The 21,514-nt window shown below is 36.8% G+C and overlaps 1 protein-coding gene across 6 annotated transcripts in view; it reads left to right on the top strand.

Annotated features, from left to right (window-relative positions):
* The window catches only part of SMAD5 (SMAD family member 5), a 51,932-nt gene that overhangs the window by 18,080 nt on the left and 12,338 nt on the right, over window positions 1–21,514 (top strand). For all 6 annotated transcript variants that reach the window (XR_004349241.1, XR_004349240.1, XR_004349242.1 and 3 more), the window contains 3 exons: window positions 1,932–2,485; window positions 9,011–9,262; window positions 12,627–12,746. Coding sequence is in view for 3 of the 6 variants with exons in the window: in XM_032627192.1 (XP_032483083.1) it covers window positions 2,083–2,485; window positions 9,011–9,262; window positions 12,627–12,746 (775 nt within the window). In the remaining 3 variants the exon portion in view is untranslated. The remainder of the gene's footprint in view (window positions 1–1,931; window positions 2,486–9,010; window positions 9,263–12,626; window positions 12,747–21,514) is intronic.

The following is a 21,514-nucleotide window of genomic DNA, read 5'->3' as shown; positions in this document are numbered from 1 at the left end:
AATGTTGCTACAACTGAAGTAAGCCTTTCTTACAGTTTGTTTAACTCATAACACTTTATACTCTGTGACCTGTTACTGAAAAACGTGCTTTCATCTTTTTGTTGTATTTCTTTGGTTTAAGGTAGGCAGTTTTGCTTACCTGATGAAAATTATCCTGTGCAGCATTGGGAAAGATGTCCTGCATAGGGTTAAGCATATCCATACATACATAAGGAGTATACCTTCACTTCCCTGTACCCTTCCTCCCATGGTTCCAGCATGGCAGTCTGGATAGCCACTACTGAGCATCTGAGCACATGTGACTTCCCAGTGGCAGCAGGTTGAGTGGAATTTGAGTTTAGTGAAATGGGATGTAAGTTGTTCTCTGCACTTTGTATAGTCTGGCCTTGCAAGTAGGGAGAAGTCAGTCTAATTGAAGATTGTGCAGTTCCTAGTGACAGATGCCAAGAGGTTATGATACAGGTTTCTTGGGTGTGGTGTACAGTGTGAATAAATGCTTGCAGCTCTTAGCCCTTTTTGGTCAATTAAACACTTTTTAAAGGAGGAACCGTAATGTTCCATAGCTCTACATGTAACCCTTTTCTTCTAAAGAGGAGTCAGTCAGTGCTCCTATACTTTTACTTTTCTGGATCAGCACCTAGAACAGTGCCTGGCACTTAGTAGGCTCTTACTAAGCACATATTGAAAGAACGAATCAGTTGGCTCTTAAGATGAAATTATTTGGTATGTGACTTCTTTTTTTTTTTTTTTTTTTTTTAAAGTACCATCATGGCTGTTCACAGTACATGGCGACAAGCAATCAATACATATTTGATGAATTTAACTCTGTTTTATTTTACTTTATGTTTACCTGAGTTTTAACTGAGCACATGTGTTCTTTTCTGGGAAGATGCACCCCAATCCAGAATAGGCTTGATGCTAGAATTTGCTAGTATTTGTCAAAGACAGAGCTTCAGCATTATTTGGCAATTTTAGGCATAAGAAAGGAAGCATCTTTTGTTACTGACATCCTTTTTCCAAACATTACTCCTGCTATTTCACTAGCTACTCATTGTCTGTGGTTGGCTGTATAGTGACCACAGGGGATTTGTACCACTCTTATCGGTGGAGTACCACTGCATATTGCTTCCTCTTGTCACCATCACCAAGGGCTTCTTCAGGGTGTAGAATGGTGGTGTGTCTGGAGCAGGTTCATTAACTTAACATGCTTAAAATATCAGAGAAGACAATAGGAATTATGAAATTATAAACTATCTTTTTTGGGATTAAACTTTGAATTTATTCTCTTTAAATCTAGCATTCTTCATTTTAAAAGTAGATACCTCCCATTTTTCTGGCAGTTAAGTATGTTATAATTTAGTTGAGGGTTTGGTACATCTTACGACAACGTCTCATAAAATTTGCATCTATAATAATAATGTGACTTGAGTACTACTATGACTTTTGCCCAAATCTTACAAGTCTGTGGAACATTTTAAAGAGAATAATGACCCTAGGGAAGAGCTAGATTTCTCTTAAGACTTTTGTTCAAATCAGGATAATATCACATTCAAAACTGACACAGCACATAACCTGGATTTCAATGAAGAAAAATACATTAGAATCAAACCTTAGATTTGGGAGCTTCTGACCAAAAGAAATAAAGGTCTAGGGCTGTTTTTCTTTTGGTGGGGGGATAATACATAGAAAGTAGAGCACCCTACTTTGCTTTTGGTTATCATTTGGCATTGCCAGTGAATTATTTGTTCATATTATGAAGAAGGAAGTGAGTGGTCACAGGACTAAGAAAATTTCTCTTTCTAGACGTAGGTTTTTTGTTTTACTTTGTAATCCTTTTCTGCTGTTATTTAAAAGTAATATGCTTTTCAAATTATATTGATTTAAATGTATGTTAATTGCATTCATTTAAATTTTCCCCCTTTCTCTTTCAGGACTTGAACCCATGAAAGAAGCTTATGGCACTTATGAAGATAAATGTCACTCCTCCCTTTTTAATTGGAACTTTTGTTTAGGACTTGTATATGACTTTTCACTTGTGATCTGACTTTGAGTTGCAGGAAGGTTTCTGAAGATTTCAATCAAATGACGTCAATGGCCAGCTTGTTTTCTTTTACTAGTCCAGCAGTAAAGCGATTGTTGGGCTGGAAGCAAGGTGATGAAGAGGAGAAATGGGCAGAAAAGGCAGTCGATGCTTTGGTGAAAAAGCTAAAAAAGAAAAAGGGTGCCATGGAGGAACTGGAGAAAGCCTTGAGCAGTCCAGGACAGCCAAGCAAATGTGTCACTATTCCCAGATCTTTAGATGGACGCCTGCAGGTTTCTCACAGAAAAGGCTTGCCCCATGTTATATATTGTCGTGTTTGGCGCTGGCCTGATTTGCAGAGTCATCACGAGCTAAAGCCATTGGATATTTGTGAATTTCCTTTTGGATCTAAGCAAAAGGAAGTTTGTATCAACCCATACCACTATAAGAGAGTGGAGAGTCCAGGTAGGTTTTAACTCCTCTGGGAAAAATTATAAAAACTTTTCTCTTTCTGATTTGCATTTGACTGAATTTAGTAATTAAGAAGGTTGTTTTAGCTTTATGTTTCCTTCTTAGAGATTTTAATCTTGGGAGGAGTACTGGATTTTAAATTGAGCTTAATATATGGATGATACAGCTCCCAAGTGGCTTGTTCTAATTCATTGTTCGCTGTAAGCAGCCAGTCGTATATACACTCTGCCATTCCTCTATTTTATCTGAAGTCTAAGTTCCATGTGTGTACTACATCCCACTCCTTTTCGTTTATTTTTTATTTATTCCAGCATTGTACTTTCCCTCTCTGCTAGACTTTTTCTGAAAGCATACAAGCATGTCATGATACAGCCCAACTTCAAATAAAAGTTAAGAAAGAATTTCTGTCTTGACCTCAAGAATATGCCCCCACCTTCAGTCTACCTTTTATAGTAGTCTCCATGTTTATTATCTCCACATTACTTTCTTCCTGTTCTTTCTTGATACCCCTCTAGTTAGTCTTCCTTCCCTACCATTTGACTTGTCAAATTCACTAATGACTGCCTTGTTACAGATAGAGGGGTCATTCATTCTCAGTCCTCATCTTACCTGCCCCATCAACATCATTTGATACAGTTGCTCTTTTTCCCCGCCCACTCAAAACTTTTTTATATTGGCTTCTGAAACATTACACTCTCCTAGTTCTCCTACCTCACTGGCTGTTTTTGCTTAGTCTCTTTGTTGGCTGTTTTCCTGTTTTCACAGGAGTCAGTCCCTGGACTTTTTCTCCATCTATATTTTTCCTCTGTGTACTCTTATGTTATCACATGTCCTAAAACTATCTATAAGCTTATGTGCACATTTTGAACTCCAGAGTCAGCTTCTCCTGACTCTGTATCCAGTTGCCTACTTAACATCTCCACCCGAATGTCTAATAAACATCAGACTTAATATGTCTAGATAGGACTTTGGATTTGTTTTTCCCACCAAGTCTTTTATTTCCTCCAGTTTTCCCAGTTGAAGTATATGGCACTAGCATTCATGTAATTGCTCCCTAGAAGTCATCTTTTATTTCTCTCTTAGGTCCTGTGTTTGAGCTATGAGCAAATGCTGTTTGCTGTACCTTCAAAATATATCTTGAGCATATCATCTCACCATCTCTAACACCACTACTCTAGCACAGACCATCATCATCTTTCACCTTAAGTAGTCTCCTAATTGGTCTCTCTGTCTTTTTTCTTTCCCCCAACCCATTCTGTTTTCTATTATAGCATCCAGAGTGATCTTTAGAAAATATATATCAAATCATGTCAGTCCCTGCCCAAAACACTTTAAAGGCTTTCTGTCACACTTAGAACAGATTTCTACAAGGGCTTACATAACCTATCCTCAAACTTCCTCTGTTCCTTGGACTTGCCATATTCCTGCATCCAGGCTTTTTTCCAATGCTGTTTCCTCTACTTAGAGTACTCTCCCCCCAGGATCTTTTCGTGTCACATTTTCTCATTTCATTTTGTCCTTGCTCAAATGCCCCCATCACTACTTGACTCTATTAGGTATTTATTTTTTTATTGACTGATGTGAGAAGTACCTTCCTCTGGCTCATTCTGTACTGCATTCCCAGTGCCTAGAATAGTATTATTAACTTGAACTTAGTAGGGAGTGCTCAGTAAATATTTTTTTGTATTGAATAAATTATATACGCTGAGATACTAGCTGGGTACATTAGTTATCTATTGCTGCATAACAAAGTACCACAAGGTAAGTGGCTTAATACACGTTAATTATCTCACAGTTTCTGTCAGTCAGATGTCCAGGCATGGCTTAACTGGGTCCTTTGCAAGGCTGTACTCTAGGTATTGGTCAGGGCTTGGGTCTTACCGGAGGCTCACCTGAGAAAGGGTCTCCTTCCCAGCTCATGTGATTATTATCAGGATTCAGTTCCTTGCAGGCTGTTGGACTCTGTCTGGTTGTTGACTGGAGGCTGCCTTCATTTGCTTGCCGTGGGACCTTCTTCATAAGTAGCTCACATTCATGGCCACTTACTTCTTCAAAGCCAGTAAGAAAGTGTCTTCTCGCTAGAAGGAACATTGTATTCTTGTGGAACGTTATCGCTTACATCCTGTCACTTTTGCCATATGCTATCGGTTAGAAGCAAGTCACAGATAATATACTCAGAGGGAGGGGGATTACTCCAGGGGTAAATACCCAGAGGCAGGAATCATGGTAGCCACCTTAGTCTGCGGGCCTCGCTGGATTTCACTGAAGATAATATAAGAGCCCAGTATGGTAAAAAAAAGCTATAAAAATAACATTGATTGTGGAGACTAGCAAAAAAAAAAAAAATAGTAGTAATGGTGCTGTCAGGGAAAGTTCATTTTAAGGGCTTTAGAGCTGCCAGGTGGTATTTGAGGTGATTCTCAATTTCTTGTTGAATCCAAGGAGAGCTGTAGCCTGAGGAATTGATGAGGAAAGGAAGATGTGAAGATTTAATAGAGAAATGTAGTTTGAAAAATTCCCAGGCTTGATATTTGCTAGAAGTTGTTGGAAAGAAACTCAAGGAATTTAGTGTATTCCCCCACAGCTAGGGTGTGTCCAGTAATCAGTCAATAGAAATGTCTTATTTTTGTAATATGTTTTTCTCAGCTGTGATTCATTCTGTAGAAAAGACTGGGGCTTAGGCCTGGTATGCTTAAGCAAGTTAAGCAGCTGTGGCACAGGATGGATCACTTTATAGTACCAGTATTAATAAAGTCATAATAATAGTAACAGTAATAGTAATAGTAATGAACATTTATTGATAACTTAAGGACGAGACACTTTCCTAATACTATGAGGTTATTCCTTCATAGGGTTAGAAAATGGTACTAACATTTTACAGCACTCTAAGTTTACCAGTAAGTTTACAGATAAGGAAACCAAAACTTAATAGGGAAGTACCTTATATAAGATCACATAGTTACTTATAGGGAAGTAACTTATATAAGATCACATATAGTGGAGCCAGAAAGTATTGCAGAATGGTAAAAAAAAAAAAAAGGTTGGAAAATAGTTGGAAAGTGATAAAAAGAAAAATAGAGGGCCAACCCAGGTGATCCAGTGTTTAATAGGCAGTATTGTCTACTGGTTAAGACTATGTTCTGGAACCAGACTTTCTGGATTTGAATCCTGACTTTACCAATGCTATCAGTGTGACCACAGGCAAATTAATTAACCTTTCTGTGACTTCGTTTCCTCATCTGTAAAGTGGGGATAATAATATGTACTTCAAGTTAGTTACGAGAATTAGATGAGTTAATGCATGAAAAGTGCTTAGATAAAACATTAACTGGCTCAGAATAAGTTTCAAAGTAAATATTCCAATAAAATAATACATTCTAGAAATCAAGCATTGGAGAAAATGGGAAAGAGAAAATTATCAAAGAAATCGTCTAGAACAGTTCCCAGAACTGAAAATCGAAAGGGCCCAGTGACTGAGTAACCAGAACAAGGGGCAGAAAAAAGACCCACACATGAAATTATAGCATATCATGGATAAAAAGAAGATTTTGAAAGGTCTCAGAAAAGTCAGGGCACATAGAAAAGACTGGGAATGAGAATACTGGATTTCTCAATGCAGTTTTAGATTCTAGAAGAAAATGAAGCAGTGCCCCCCAAATTCAGAGATAAAAAGTTATCTATTCTGGAATCTGTCTGCAGATAAACATAAGACAAGGTATTTTCATATAGGCCAGGGCTCAAAATTTCTCTTCCTTACATCCTTCCGTAGGAAGCTCATAGAGAATGAGGTCCAGGAAATGGGATCCAATAGGAGAGAAGAGAAGGGGAAGTCCAAGGACCTCAGATTTGTAGGAGACTTAAGTAGCAGCCAGTCTAGATTATAGCAAAGGATGGGGGATCAGGGGAGAAAATGGAATTAATAGATTATTTGTATATTTGTGGGATCTGGAAAATAATATTGATGGGAATTTGATAGATCTGTTGGACTTCTGGAAATTAGTGGTACAGACTTGAGATTAAACAAATGAAGGACCAAGGCAATAATTAATAAAAACATTGTTCAAGGAAAAATATAATCATAATATATACTTGTATTTATTATTTATACATAATAAGTACAATTCAGCAGTGAATTGTATTTATATAATTTGTATAACATATAAACCCTGGATATTGATTTAACCAAAATTTTTTGTGTGACTTTATTGTGGCGAAGGGGAAGGGGAGTGGGATAGAATGGTTTAAGAAAGCTACTTCATTTGCCATAAAAGCAAGTCTACGAATAATGTCTTGACCAACCAATAACAACAGTATAAGCATATTACTTAGTAGTGCACAAAGTGAATGTTAGAAGAAATGACTAAGAGTTTAACTTTGTTGTCTCTGGAAGCAGTATGGGAGGAGCCTTAGAAATTGTTCTTTTTGTTTATAATCTCAAGTAGCATCTATTTTTTTAAACTATCCATGTATTATTTTTGAATGAAAATAAAATAATTTCTAAAAAAATGATGTGTATAGATAATATACAAGTAAGAGAGAAATCAGTGATTTTAGTTCTGCCTCAAAAAAAAAAAAAGTAAAGAAATCCTTACTGGATTGAACTCCTAAGTAGTTATTTCACTAAGTCTTTCAGATTACTAGCCAGCTACACATAGACATTCTTACTGTCTCACGCCCTACTGTCCAGTGGCATCTGTCCCATCATTTTGTAAGGGGAACAGCAGTTAGTAATACACTGTAGAACAAAGCGATTGTAATCAGATGTTAACTACATAATCACGACACTAATTCAGTAAAATGAAAAGAGATAAAAAAACAGTACAAATTACAGAGCTTCTGATTCCTCAGGTTCATTCTTATTTCAGGGAGGGGAAGTGTGACCCAGTTAACTTAAAAACAGATTGATTTTGTTGCTGCTGACTGATGTCAGAGTCAAAGTGAGATTTTCGGAAGTGAAATTACACTGACAAATATAGGAAAGTTATAAAAGAGATGAAATAGTACTGTAAGAGTTTAGAGAAATCAGGTTTGTTTCAATTTCCTGTAGGGAAAGGTGATCGGATATTTGTATGTGGTTGACACTTGGGTCTTTAGAGAAATTGAATATTTGAATAAAGTGAATGTGCTAAGAAAAAGTGTATTTCTTAAGATGTTTAGGCTTTCTTGTATATATTTCCATTATGGTCGTGTTTAGAAAAATTATTTTGAATGGAAGACCTCTACCTAGGAATTGTTACTGTTTTCAGTTGGGAGAACTTTACTGAAGAACATAAAATGCAAGATCTCTCAAAGAAAGAAAGATAAAATGTCCAGAATTGGAAACATGGAGACTTTCAGGGCATGTGCATAGCTGATCTCAACTTTAGTCTTACCTCCCAGTTCAGTGCTTAGGCCACCTGACTGTTCTTTCTTATCTTTATCCATCTCCTCCTTTACATTCTTTACACCCTCCACCCCTAGCACTTCTGTGTGAAATGCTTCCTGGTCTTTAAGGTCCAATCAGATGTTCTCTTTTCCATGGTATTTTGTTTGATTCCTTGCTAGCTGGGAATACCCACCTCTGTTCAACTCTCAGTGCATTAAATTCTCTGTATTATGATTGTTTTTAATCTATTTTTTAATTAAAAAAAATTTTAAGTTATATTAATCCATTATTTTATTTCAAATTAATATTAGCTTCTTATTTCATTAAAAGCATCCACAGTCTTCAATGGTAAAGAGCAAACATGCAAAGCAGTAATGTCATGGAAATAGCTACCTTGGTTGCAAACTAAGGGATGATACTTTTGTGCACATGGTTTAGGATGTGTTCCCTGTTGCATGTAGACAAAGCAAGACCAACAGCAGTAACATCTAAGGAGATGATGACATATTTACCTTTTTTTTTTTTTTTTTTTTGCGGTATGTGGGCCTCTCACTGTTGTGGCCTCTCCCGTTGTGGAGCACAGGCTCCGGACGCACAGGCTCAGCAGCCATGGCTCACGGGCCTAGCCGCTCCACGGCATGTGGGATCTTCCCAGACCAGGGCACGAACCCGTGTCCCCTGCATCGGCAGGCGGACTCTCAACCACTGCGCCACCAGGGAAGCCCCCTTTTTTGTTATAGGTATAGTTGATGTACAGTATTATATAAGTTTCAGGTGTACAACATGGTGATTCACAATTTTTACAGGTTATTCTCCATTTATAGTTTTTATAAAATATTGGCTATATTCCCTGTGTTGTAATTTTATGGTTGTTCTTAAATGTGCTTGATCTCTTACAGAATAGGAGTGATATCTTCTCTGCTTTGGATGTTCTGTCTTCTAGAGTATTTTATATAGGCTGAGTGCTTAGAGAATTTTTGGTTTAGTTATTTTGTAAATATAGATTGAAGGTTCTACAAAGTAGCCCTTCCTAAAAATAAATTGTTTTAATAGGTTTACAGTCTTCCCTGAATCCTTTCTGTCTTTCCCTTCATGTGTATGAGATATTTGTTTTAGTCGTTGCTGACAGATGACTTTTGATTTTTGTCTTTCAGTCTTACCTCCAGTATTAGTGCCTCGTCATAATGAATTCAACCCACAACACAGCCTTCTGGTTCAGTTTAGAAACTTAAGCCACAATGAACCTCACATGCCACAAAATGCAACGTTTCCAGATTCTTTCCATCAGCCCAACAACACTCCTTTTCCCTTATCTCCAAATAGTCCCTACCCTCCTTCCCCTGCTAGCAGCACATATCCCAACTCCCCAGCAAGTTCTGGACCAGGAAGTCCATTTCAGCTCCCAGGTAAGAATTTATTTTATTGATACAAAAAAATAATTCCTAAGAGTTAGCAGTTGTTTTAATACTGCTGATCCTCTGGGTGAACTGTTAATATGCCAAGAGCCAACTATTTTTGACTATTCTTTGGTAATTGGTTGATTTCCAGAAGAGTTTGGGATTTTATTTTGCCAAGTGCCATAAGTTTAAAAAAATGTAAGTAGACATATTTTTCACAAAATATAGAAGCAATCCTGAAATTTGTATAGAACCATAAAAGACCCCAAATAGCCAAAGCAGTTTTCAGAAACAAGGACAAAGCAGAAAACATCACACTCCCTGATTTCAAACTGTATTACAAAGCTGTAATAATCAAAATAATGGCATAAAAACAGACACATAGATCACTGGAACAGAATAGAGAGTCCAGAAATAAACTCATGCAAAAATGGTCAATTATTGGGCGGGCCAAAAGGTTTGTTCAGTTTTTTCCATAAGATGGCTCTAGTAGCACTTAGTTGTCTTTAACTTCAGTTGGAACAGTTTTGTTAGATTGTATTTGACAGCCGTCATATCAGCGTGCATTTAAAAAAAGACTTATCAAAATTGGTCAATTTGTGTTCAGTCATTTTAATATCGAAGATGGAAGGAAAAACAACATTTTCAGCATATTATGCTTTATTATTTCGAGATAGGTAGAAGTGAAACTGCAACGTGTTGGAAGTAACAAGTGTTGGTGAGGATCTGGAGATATGGGAACTCTTGTGCACTGTTGGTGGGAATGTAAATTAGTACAGCCACTTTTGAAAACAGTATGGAGTTTCCTCAAAAAATCAAAAATAGAACTACCATGTGATTCTGCAGTTCTACTTCTGGATATTTATCCAAAGAAAACAAAAACACTAACTCAGAAAGATATCTACCCCCCGCCCCATGTTCATTGCAGCATTATTTACAGTAGACATGATTTGGAAGCAACCTAAATGTTCACTGATAGATGAATGGATAAAGAAGATATGATAACACACATACACACATACACATGCAGTGGAATATTATCCAGCCATAAAAAAAGAATGAAATCTTGCCGCTTGTGACAACATGGATGAACCTTGACAGCATTATGCTAGATGAAATAAGACTGAGAAAGACAAATACTATATGGTCTCTCTCAAATAAGATATGTGGAATCTTAAAAAATAAATAAGAAACTAAGCTCACAGATACAGAGGACAGATTGGTGGTTGCCAGAGGTGGTGGGGGAAGTGGATGAACTGTTTTTATTTTTTTTAGTTTAAATAAATTGAATTTTTTTAAAAAGCAAACACAATTTGGGGGAGATCAGAGATTACCCTTTAAGAATAATGACAATAAAATAAGATAGAATTTAAAAATTGCACTCTCTCCTCCCAACCCACCTTCCCTCTCTCATTGCTTGATCTTTCTCTATAGCATGTATTACAATCCAGTATAGTATATGTTGTCTTTATTTACAGTCTGCCTTTCCCCAGCCTCCCCCGTCTTGACTATAAACTCCATGAAAACAGGGATTTTATAGCATCTTTTGTTTATTGCTACATACCGACTACCTATATCAGAATCTAGTATGCAGTAGATCCTCAGTAAATATTTGTTAAATGAATAGACAAAATTATAGCAACACATAAATACATTTACTGCTAACTATAGATATACCCATGTGTCAAGTGGTTGCCAGTGCAGCTTGAGAGATTGAAGCCAAATGGAGTTAATTTGAAAGGTTTCATAGAGAGGAGTCCTATATACAGTAAAGGCAGCGTGTAGTAAAAGCTTATCAAAAACATAAAGACAAAATGACTGATGAATGTGAAGTAAAGTAGCTAATCTGGAAACAAAATGTTGTTAGATGTCAATTGACCATTTATTGGACCAAATTACTAAATCCATATATACCATCAGGCATTAAAATTAAGTTCTACCAAAACAACAGCAGCAACAAAGGAAGTAGCTATATTTGACGTAAAGTTAAATATTTTCGTATAATTTATAATACCAAGTACCATTTATCAGGTGCCTTTTATGTAACTAATACTGTGATGAGAGATACCACATTAAATTTAATCTTCAGAACAACCAAGTGAGATAGATTTTTTTTGTTTTATGGATGGAAAACGAAACTGGTATTAACCCCAAGAGCTTAAATACCTTGCATAAGGTCGCACAGCTAGTAAGCGGGGTTCAGGCCCAGGTTTCTCTGACTCTAAAGTGTGTGCTTTTTTAACTTTGCTACATTGCTTGTCAAATCATTTTGTACTTCGGTAGGTTAAAATGAACCCCAGTTATCTTTAATTAGGTAACTGATGCGCCGATTTGCCTGAAGAAGGATCATAAGTGGATTTTTAAAGTTGCTAAAGTTTGTTAATGGCATGCCTGTCTTACGTGAGTAAATCATGAGGTCACTGTGTCAAGAAATATTGGGATGCCTACTGTTGTAAGTAGGGTCATATGTAAATATATACTTTGTAGTTTCTTTACTGCAGTGAAGTAGCAATTGATGAAGTTGTATTTTGTTGTGTTGTGTTTCTTTGAAGAGGATTTCAGTTCCAACTGTTTAACTTGCTGTTAGGTGTCTGTTCAAAAACTAATTTTCATCCTTTGTCCTAGATTCAGTGCTGACTGTAGCTCTGTCTCAAAATACATCTTATACAAACATTGAGGTGAAAAACAAGTTAAATTCAGTATTTACAGTATGAGACAAATAAGTATAGCTGTAGCTTTTATAAAGGTTTTCAACCACAAATGTTGGAACTCAAAAGATATTCTAGTTAACTTTCAGTTTCCTAAGAGCCACTTAATAGGATTTAGCCATTTAATAGGACAGAGCAACCATTTTAAGACATTGCAGAAGAATTAGACAGCTGCTGTTAGTGTTGGCAAATTTTGAAAGAGCATGGTTTTATTTTCCAGTTTTAAATAACCATACAGTATGTGATGATCTTGATAATTCAGAAATGTCTCTGTAGATATCTATCTAAACAAGGATAATCTGTGGCCTTCAGATTGACCTGCAGTAGTTGCAGTTTCTCTGAGCATATGATTCTAAGCAAATGGAGGCAAAATTCTTGACCCTGAATTCTATTTTAGTGAATTTTAGCACTGATCTTACTGTCCTGGATTGGAACAAATTCATGTGGACCTGCAGTAGGTTTCTGGTAGCTAATGGGTATGCTGTCTTTTCTCCTTTTCCCTTGCCCTAAGGTAGCATCCTACATTTTTGTGTGTCTCTGATGTTTAGTAATGAATCCTGCTGGTAATCTTAAGAATTTACAGATGCGTTTAGATTAACTTTGAGCAGGATGAAGATTTTAACTATTCTTTTGGGACTTAACTTGTCTCATTTTCTTCCCCTTAGCTGATACTCCTCCTCCTGCATATATGCCACCAGATGATCAGATGGGTCAAGATAATTCCCAGCCCATGGATACAAGCAATAATTTGATTCCTCAGATTATGCCCAGCATATCCAGCAGAGGTAAGAGAAATACAATACTTTGTTGTTGCTCTTTTTTTTTTTTTAACTTCTTAGCCACTTTTAACAACCAGCTTTATTGAGGTGTGGTAATTTATTTTTTAAATTTATTTTTTATACAGCAGGTTCTTATAAGTTATCTATTTTATACATATTAGTGTATACATGTCAATCCCAGTCTCCCAGTTCATCCCACCACCCCCCCCCACACACACACCCCCGCCGCTTTCCTCCCTTGGTGTCCATACGTTTGTTCTCTACATCTGTGTCTCAATTTCTGCCCTGCAAACTGGTTCATCTGTACCATTTTTCTAGGTTCCACATACATGCGATAATATACGATATTTGTTTTTCTCTTTCTACTTACTTCAGTCTGTATGACAGTCTCTAGATCCATCCACGTCTCTACAAATTACCCAATTTCGTTCCTTTTCATGGCTGAGTAATATTCCATTGTATATATGTACCACCTCTTCTTTATCCATTCGTCTGTCGATGGGGATTTAGATTGCTTCCATGACCTAGCTGTTGTAAATAGTGCTGCATTGAACATTGGGGTTCATGTGTCTTTTTTTTTTTTGTTTTGTTTTTTTGTGGTACGCGGGCCTGTCACTGTTGTGGCCTCTCCCGTTGTGGAGCACAGGCTCCGGACGCGCACGCTCAGCGGCCATGGCTCACGGGCCCAGCTGCTCCGTGGCATGTGGGATCTTCCCGGACCAGGGCACGAACCTGTGTCCCCTGCATCAGCAGGCGGACTCTCAACCACCGCGCCACCAGGGAAGCACTCGTGTCTTTTTGAATTATGGTTTTCTCTGGGTATGTGCCCAGTAATGGGATTGCTGCGTCATATGGTAATTCTATTTTTAGTTTCTTAAGGAATCTTCATACTGTTCTCCATAGTGGCTGTACCAATTTATATTCCCACCAGCAGTGCAAAAGGGTTCCCTTTTCTCCACACCCTCTCCAGCATTTGTTGTTTGTAGATTTTCTGATGATGCCCATTCTAACTGGTGTGAGGTGATACCTAACTGTAGTTTTGATTTGCATTTCTCTGATAATAGGTGATGTTGAGCAGCTTTTCATGTGCTTCTTGGCTGTATGTCTTCTTTTTTTTTCTTTTATTTTTTAAATTAAAAAAATTTTTTAACATCTTTATTGCAGTATAATTGCTTTACAATGGTGTGTTAGTTTCTGCTTTATAACAAAGTGAATCAGCTATACATATACATATATCCCCATATCCCCTCCTCTTGTGTCTCCCCCTCCCACCCTCTCTCCCTACCCCACCCCTCTAGGTGGTCACCAAGCACCAAGCTGATCTCCCTGTGCTATGTGGCTGCTTCCCACTAGCTATCTATCTTACATTTGGTAGTATATATAAGTCCATGCCACTCTCTCACTCTCTCCCAGCTTACCCTTCCCCCTCCGCTTGTCCTCAAGTCCATTCTTTACGTCTGCGTCTTTATTCCTGTCCTGCCCCTAGGTTCTTCAGAACCATTTTTAAAAAAATTCCATATATATGTGTTAGCATACTATATTTGTTTTTCTTTTTCTGACTTACTTCACTCTGTATGACAGACTCTAGGTCCATCCACCTCACTACAAATAATTCAATTTTGTTTCTTTTTTTGGCTGAGTAATATTCCATCGTATATATGTGGCACTCTTCTTTATCCATTTATCTGTCGATGGACACTTCCATGTCCTGGCTGTTGTAAATAGAGCTGCAGTGAACATTGTGGTACATGACTCTTTGAATTATGGTTTTCTCAGTGTATATGCCCAGTAGTGGGATTGCTGGGTCGTATGGTAGTTGTATTTTTAGTTTCTTAAGGAACCTCCGTACTGTTCTCCATCGTGGTTGTATCAATTTACATTCCCACCAACAGTGCACGAGGGTTCCCTTTTCTCCACACCTTCCCCAGCATTTACTGTTTGTAGATTTTCTGATGATGGCCATTCTGACTGGTGTGAGGTGATACCTCATTGTAGTTTTGATTTGCATTTCTCTAATAATTAGTGATGTTGAACATTCTTTCATGTGTTTGTTGGCAATCTGTATATCTTCTTTGGAGAAATGTCTCTTTAGGTCTTCTGCCCATTTTTGGATTGGGTTGTTTGTTTTTTTGATATTGAGCTGCATGAGCTGCTTGTAAATTTTGGAGATTAATCCTTTGTCAGTTGCTTCATTTGCAAATATTTTCTCCCATTCTGAGGGTTGTCTTTTCATCTTGTTTATGGTTTCCTTTGCTGTGCAAAACCTTTTAAGTTTCATTAGGTCCCATTTGTTTATTTTTGTTTTTATTTCCATTTCTCTAGGAGGTGAGTCAAAAAAGATCTTGCTGTGATTTATGTCATAGAGTGTTCTGCCTATGTTTTCCTCTAAGAGTTTTAGTGTCTGGCCTTACATTTAGGTCTTTAATCCATTTTGAGTTTATTTTTGTGTATTGTGTTAGGGAGTGTTCTAATTTCATTCTTTTACAGGTAGCTGTCCAGTTTTCCCAGCACCACTTATTGAGGAGGCTGTCTTTTCTCCATTGTATATTCTTGCCTCCTTTATCAGAAATAAGGTGACCATATATATGTGGGTTTATCTCTGGGCTTTCTTTCCTGTTCTATTGATCTATATTTCTGTTTTTGTGCCAGTACCATACTCTCTTGATTACTGTGGCTTTGTAGTGTAGTCTGAAGTCAGGGAGCCTTATTCCTCCAGCTCCGTTTTTCTTTCTCAAGATTGCTTTGGCTCTTCGGGGTCTTTTGTGTTTCCATACAGATTGTGAAAGTTTTTGTTCTAGTTCTGTGAAAAATGCCGTTGGTAGTTTGATAGGGATTGCATTGAATCTGTTGATTGCTTTGGGTGGTAGAGTCATTTTCATAATGTTGATTCTTCCAATCCAAGAACATGGTATATCTCTCCATCTGTTTATATCATCTTTAATATCTTTAATCAGTGTCTTATTGATTTCTTCTAGTGTATTTTTCATTTCAGTTATTTTATTGTTCATCTATGTTTGTTTGTTCTTTAATTCTTCTAGGTCTTTGTTAAACATTTCTTGCATCTTCTCGATCTTTGCCTCCATTCTTTTTCCCAGGTCCTGGATCATCTTCACTATCATTATTCTGAATTCTTTCTCTGGAAGGTTGCCTATCTCCACTTCATTTAGTTGTTTTTCTGAGGTTTTATCTTGTTCCTTCATCTGGTACAAAGTCTTTGCCTTTTCATTTTGTCTGTCTATCTGTGAGTGTGGTTTTCCTTCCACAGGCTGAAGAACTGTAGTTCTTCTTGCTTCTGCTGTCTGCCTTCTGGTGGATGAGGCTATCAAAGAGGCTTGTGCAAGTTTCCTGATAGGAGGGACTGGTGGTGGGTAGAGCTGGGTGTTGCTTTGGTGGGCAGAGCTCAGTAACACTTTAATCTGCTTGTCTACTGATGGGTGGGGCTGGGTTCCCTCCCTGTTGGTTATTTAGCCTGAGGTGACCCAGCACTGTAGCCTACGTGGGTCTTTGGTGGGGCTAATGGTGGACTCTAGGAGGGCTCACACCAACGAGTACTTCCCAGAACTTCTGCTGCCAGTGTCCTTGTCCCCACGGTGAGCCTCAGCTGCCCCCCTGCCTCTGCAGGAGACCCTCCAACACTAGCAGGCAGGTCTGGTTCAGTCTCCCCTGGGGTCACTGCTCCTTCCCCTGGGTCCCGATGCTCACACTACTTTGTGTGTGCCCTCCAAGAGTGGAGTCTCTGTTTCCCCCAGTCCTGTCGAAGTCCTGCAATCAAATCCCACTAGCCATCAAAGTCTGATTCTCTAGGAATTCCTCCTCCCGTTGTTGGACCCCCAGGTTGGGAAGCCTGACATGGGGCTCAGAACCTTCACTCCAGTGGGTGGACTTCTGTGGTATAAGAGTTTTCCAGTTTGTGAGTCACCCACCCAGGAGTTATGGGATTTGATTTTCCTGTGATTGCGCCCCTCCTACCGTCTCATTGTGGCTTCTCCATTGTCTTTGGATGAGGGGTATCTTTTTTGGTGAATTCCAGTGTCTTCCTGTCAATGATTGTTCAGCAGTTAGTTGTGATTCCGGTGCTCTCACAAGAGGGAGTGAGCACACGTCCTTCTACTCCGCCATCTTGAACCAGTAATAATTTATATACCATAAAATTTATCCATTTTAACTGTATGATTCGATGATTTTTAGTAAATGTGTAAAGTTTTACACCATCACCGCAATCTAGTTTTGGAAAATTTTCATAACCCTTTAGAAATATCCCTTGTGCCTATTTGCAGTCTATCCCCTCCTATCCCCAGCTCCAGGAACCTTCTAATCTGTTTTCTGTACCTGTAGATTTGCCTTTTCCGAACTTTTCATATAAATAGAATCACAAAATGCGTTGTTTTCAAGATTCATCCATGTTGCACCATGTATCAATAATGTTCTTTTTTATTGCTGAACAGTATTTTATTTTATGGATATACCACATTTTGTTTACCCATTTATCTGTCGATGGACATTTGAATTGTTTCTAGTTTTTGGCTAGCATGAACAATGCTGTAATCAACATTTGCAGATAGGTCTTTTTTTAATTTTTCTGCGTCACAGGGTAAATTTAAGTATTTACGAGAAACTACAAAATTACTGTAAAGTGAAAGCACCATTTTACATTTTTACCAGTACCATATAAGGGTTCTAGTTTCTCCGTATCCTCCTAAGACTTGTTATTATTTATCTTTTTGATTATAGTTATTCTGATGGGTGTGAAGTGGTGTCTCATTTGTTTTAATTTGTATTTCCCTAATGAGTAATGATTTTGAACATTTTTAACCTAGCCATTCATGTATCTTCTCTGGCTTATTTAAATCTTTTGCCTTATTTTTTTAATTGGGTTGTTTGTCTTATTGTTGAGTTGTAAGAGTGGTGTATATATTTTAGATAGAAGTCCTTTGTTTGTCTTATTATTGAGTTTTAAGAGTTCTGTATATATTTTGAATAGAAGTCCTTTTTCAGATATGTGATTTGCAAATATTTTTTCTCAGTCTGTGGATTGTCTTTTCATTTTCCTAATGGTGTCTTTTGAAGCACAAAAGTTTTTAATTTTGATGAAATTATCAATTTTTTTCTGGATTATGCTTTTGGTGTTACATCTAAAAAATCTTATGTCTATCCCAAGGTCATAAAAATTATTCTCCTGTGTGTTCTCCTAGAAGTTCTTTAGCTCTTATATTTATGTCTATGATTCATTTTGAGTTAAGGTTTTTGTATGTTAACGGTCTAAATTCATCTTTGCGCAAGTAGACATCCAGTTGGTTCTAGCACTGTTTGTTGAAAAGAGTATCATTTCTCTACTGAATTGTCTTGGCATCTTTTTCAGAAATCAGTTGACTATAAATTTAAGAGTTTATTTCAGGACTCTCAATTTTGTTCATTGATCTGTATGTCTGTACTCACCATCTTGATTACTAAAGTTTTATAGTAAGTTTTGAAAACAAGCAGTGTTAGTCCTCCAACTTTGTTCTTCTTTTTAAAAATTGTTTGGCAATTCTGCATTCTTTGCATATTTTCATATAATTTTAGTATCAGTTTGTCAATTTCTGTCCTCCACCAAAACTCTTCCTTGGACTTTGATAGAGGTCACATTGACTCTTTAAATCAACTTGGGGAGATTTGCTGTCCCCTTCTAGTACACAGACATGGAATGTCTCTCTTTTCTTTTCTTTTTAAATTTATTGCTAGGTGTGTGGAAGAATTTTTTAATTTCGAGTTTGGATTCTTCAGTGGTAGCTAGAAATAAAATTGATTGGATGAAGGCAGTCAAAAGGCACATACTTCCAGTTATAATATAAAGAAGTACTAGGGATGTAACGTACAACCTGATAAATGTAGTTAACACTGCTGTATGTTATATACGAAGCTGTTAAGAGAGTAAATCCTAAGAGTTCTCATCACTAGGAAAAAATTTTTTTCTGTTTCTTTAATTTTGTGTCTATATGAGATGATGGGTGTTCACTAAATTGATTGTGATAATCGTTTCATGATGTATGTAAGACAGATCATTATGCTGTATACCTTAAACTTGTACAGTGCCTTATGTCAATTGTATCTCAGTAAAACTGTATGAAAAAGACTTAAAAAAAGACTTGCGTCACCTGCATCTTTAATTGCTTTGCCAGTTTGAGCTGTAATTTTAGACATAATTTTTGCTACAAAGATTTAAAATATAAGAGCATTTTAACCACTCTAAAATTTAGAAATAGGAACTTGAGACAAATTAGATTTTTCTAATAGAAATATTCTGAGCCTAAAGCCTTAAAGGAGAGTAAGGAAACCAATTAACTTTAATTTAAATAATCATGTCTTAAGTAGTGAATGAACCAAGTTCTATTGTTAAAGAACAACTGTATTAAATCCCTGAAAGGTTAGTTTCAAAATGGCATTAATGCAGTGGTTTCAGGTCTAACTAATGAAATAAATTTCTATTGGTCACTGTAAAAAAATTTTTTTTAATTAAAAACATACAGTTGATTTTTGTATATTAATCTTGTAACCTGAAATCTTGCTGAATTCATTTATTAGTTCTAGTGATAGGTTTTTTGTGTGTGCATATGTGGATTCCTTAAGGTCTTTTAAATATAGGAGCATGTCATCCATGAATAAAGAATAGTATTTTTTTTTCCTATCCAATCTGAATGCGTTTAACTTCTCCTTCTCTCTTATTATTAAAGGGAATATATGAAAAACCTATAGCTATCATAATTAATGATAAAAAACTGAATTACTTTCCACCTATAATTGGGAGTAAGACAATGATGTCGGCTTTTATTACTTTTGTTCAGTATTGTTCTAGAGAGTCTAGCCAGCAAATTGTTAGTTCTCTTCTATTCCTAGATTGAGAATTTTTATCATGAATGAATGTTGGATTTTGTCAAAAGCTTTTTCTGTATCTGCTGAGATGATCATGTGAGTTTGTTGTTCTTTTTTTCTAGTAATAAGGTGTATTACATGAATTGATTTTCTGATGTTAAACCAACCTTGTATTCCTAGGATAAAACCCATGTGGTCATGGTGTATAATCCTTTTTTATATATTGCTTGGCTAGGTTTACTAATATTTTGTTGAGTATTTTTGCTTGTATATTCATGAGGGATATTGGTCTGTAATTTTCTTGTGATGTCTTTGTTTGGTATTGCTGTCAGGTAATAATGGCCTCACGGAATGAGTTGGGAAGTGTTCCCTCCAATTTTTGGAAGAGTTTTTGAAGTATTAGTATTATTTCTTCTTTAAATGTGTGGTAGAATTTACCAGTGAAGCCATTTCAGCTTGGACTTCTATTTGCGGGAAGATTTTAAATAATTGATTCAGTTTCTTTAGTTATTATATTGGTCTATTCAGAGTTTGTTTTTTCTTGAGTCAGTTTTGGTAATTTGTGTCTTTCTGGGAATTTGTCCATTTCATCTAAATTATCTAATTTGACATAAAGTTTTTGGTAGTATCCTTTATAATCTCTCTAATTTCTGTAGGAGTTGGTAGTGAAGTATTAATTCCTGATTTTGGTAGTTTGTGTCATGTTCTTTTTTTCTCGTTGGTTTAGTTAAGGGATTATCAATTTTGTTTACCTTATTTATTTATTTTTTTGCGGTACGCGGGCCTCACTGTTGTGGCCTCTCCTGTTGTGGAGCACAGGCTCCGGATGTGCAGGCTCAGCGGCCACGGCTCACGGGCCCAGCCGCTCCGCGGCATGTGGGATCTTCCCAGACCGGGGCACGAACCCGTGTCCCCTGCATCGGCAGGCAGACTCTCAACCACTGTGCCACCAGGGAAGCCCTTTGTTTATCTTTTGAATGACAACTTTTCCCTCTTCTATTGAATTCCACTCTAATCTTTATTTCCTTCATTTTTCTTGCTTTGAGGAATGCAAGTTTACTTTTAGTTTACTTTTCTTTTTGTAGTTTCTGAATCTTACATTATTAACTTGAGTTGTTTCTTTTCTAATATGGGTGTTAAAAACTATTTCTTTCCGTCTAATCACACTTTTAACTGCATCCCATAAATTTTTATTTTTGTTTGTCTTTATTTTTATTCAATTGAAAATATTTTAAAATTTCTGTTGTGGTTTCTTCTTTGACCCATGGATTATTTAGTAGCATGTTTATCAATTTCCAAATATTTCAAGATTTCCCAAATTTCTTTTTGTTGTTGATTCCTAATTTAATTATTTTGTGTGCTTTGAACATATTTGGTATGATTTCAGTTCTTTAAATTTGTTGAGACTTGTTTTATGCTTGTTTTTGTATAGCCTGTGACCTAAGAATGGTTTCTAGATTATTAAAGAATTGTTAAGAAGAAGAAGAATATATGACAGATAGTACGTGGCCTGCAAAACCTAAGGTATTGCATCCCACTTGGTCATGGTGTATAATCCTTCTTATATGTTGCTGGATTTGCCCATTTGGGTGGGTAGAAAAGGTTTGCCAACCCTTGGCAAAACATATAGTCTCTTTTAGACAATACTCCATGTGCCTTTGAAAAAATTGTATTTTCTGATGTCGTAGGGTGTCATAGGATCTCTGGATTTCAGTTAGATGAAGCTGGTCAGTAGTGTTCAGATCATCTGTATCCTTGCTTATTTTCTTTCTAATTGTTCTATCAATTATTGAGAATGGGAGATTAAAGTCCCCAGCTACTACCGTTGAGTATTTATTTCCACTTCTAGTTCTGTTAGTTTTTGCTTCTTGTACTTTGGGAGCTCTGTTGTGTACAATTCGGTAGCATTGAGTACATCCACAGTA

Source organism: Phocoena sinus, chromosome 3, assembly GCF_008692025.1.
Source record: "Phocoena sinus isolate mPhoSin1 chromosome 3, mPhoSin1.pri, whole genome shotgun sequence".
Classification (NCBI taxonomy): domain Eukaryota; kingdom Metazoa; phylum Chordata; class Mammalia; order Artiodactyla; family Phocoenidae; genus Phocoena; species Phocoena sinus.
This window is presented reverse-complemented; position numbering and strand designations above follow the sequence as displayed.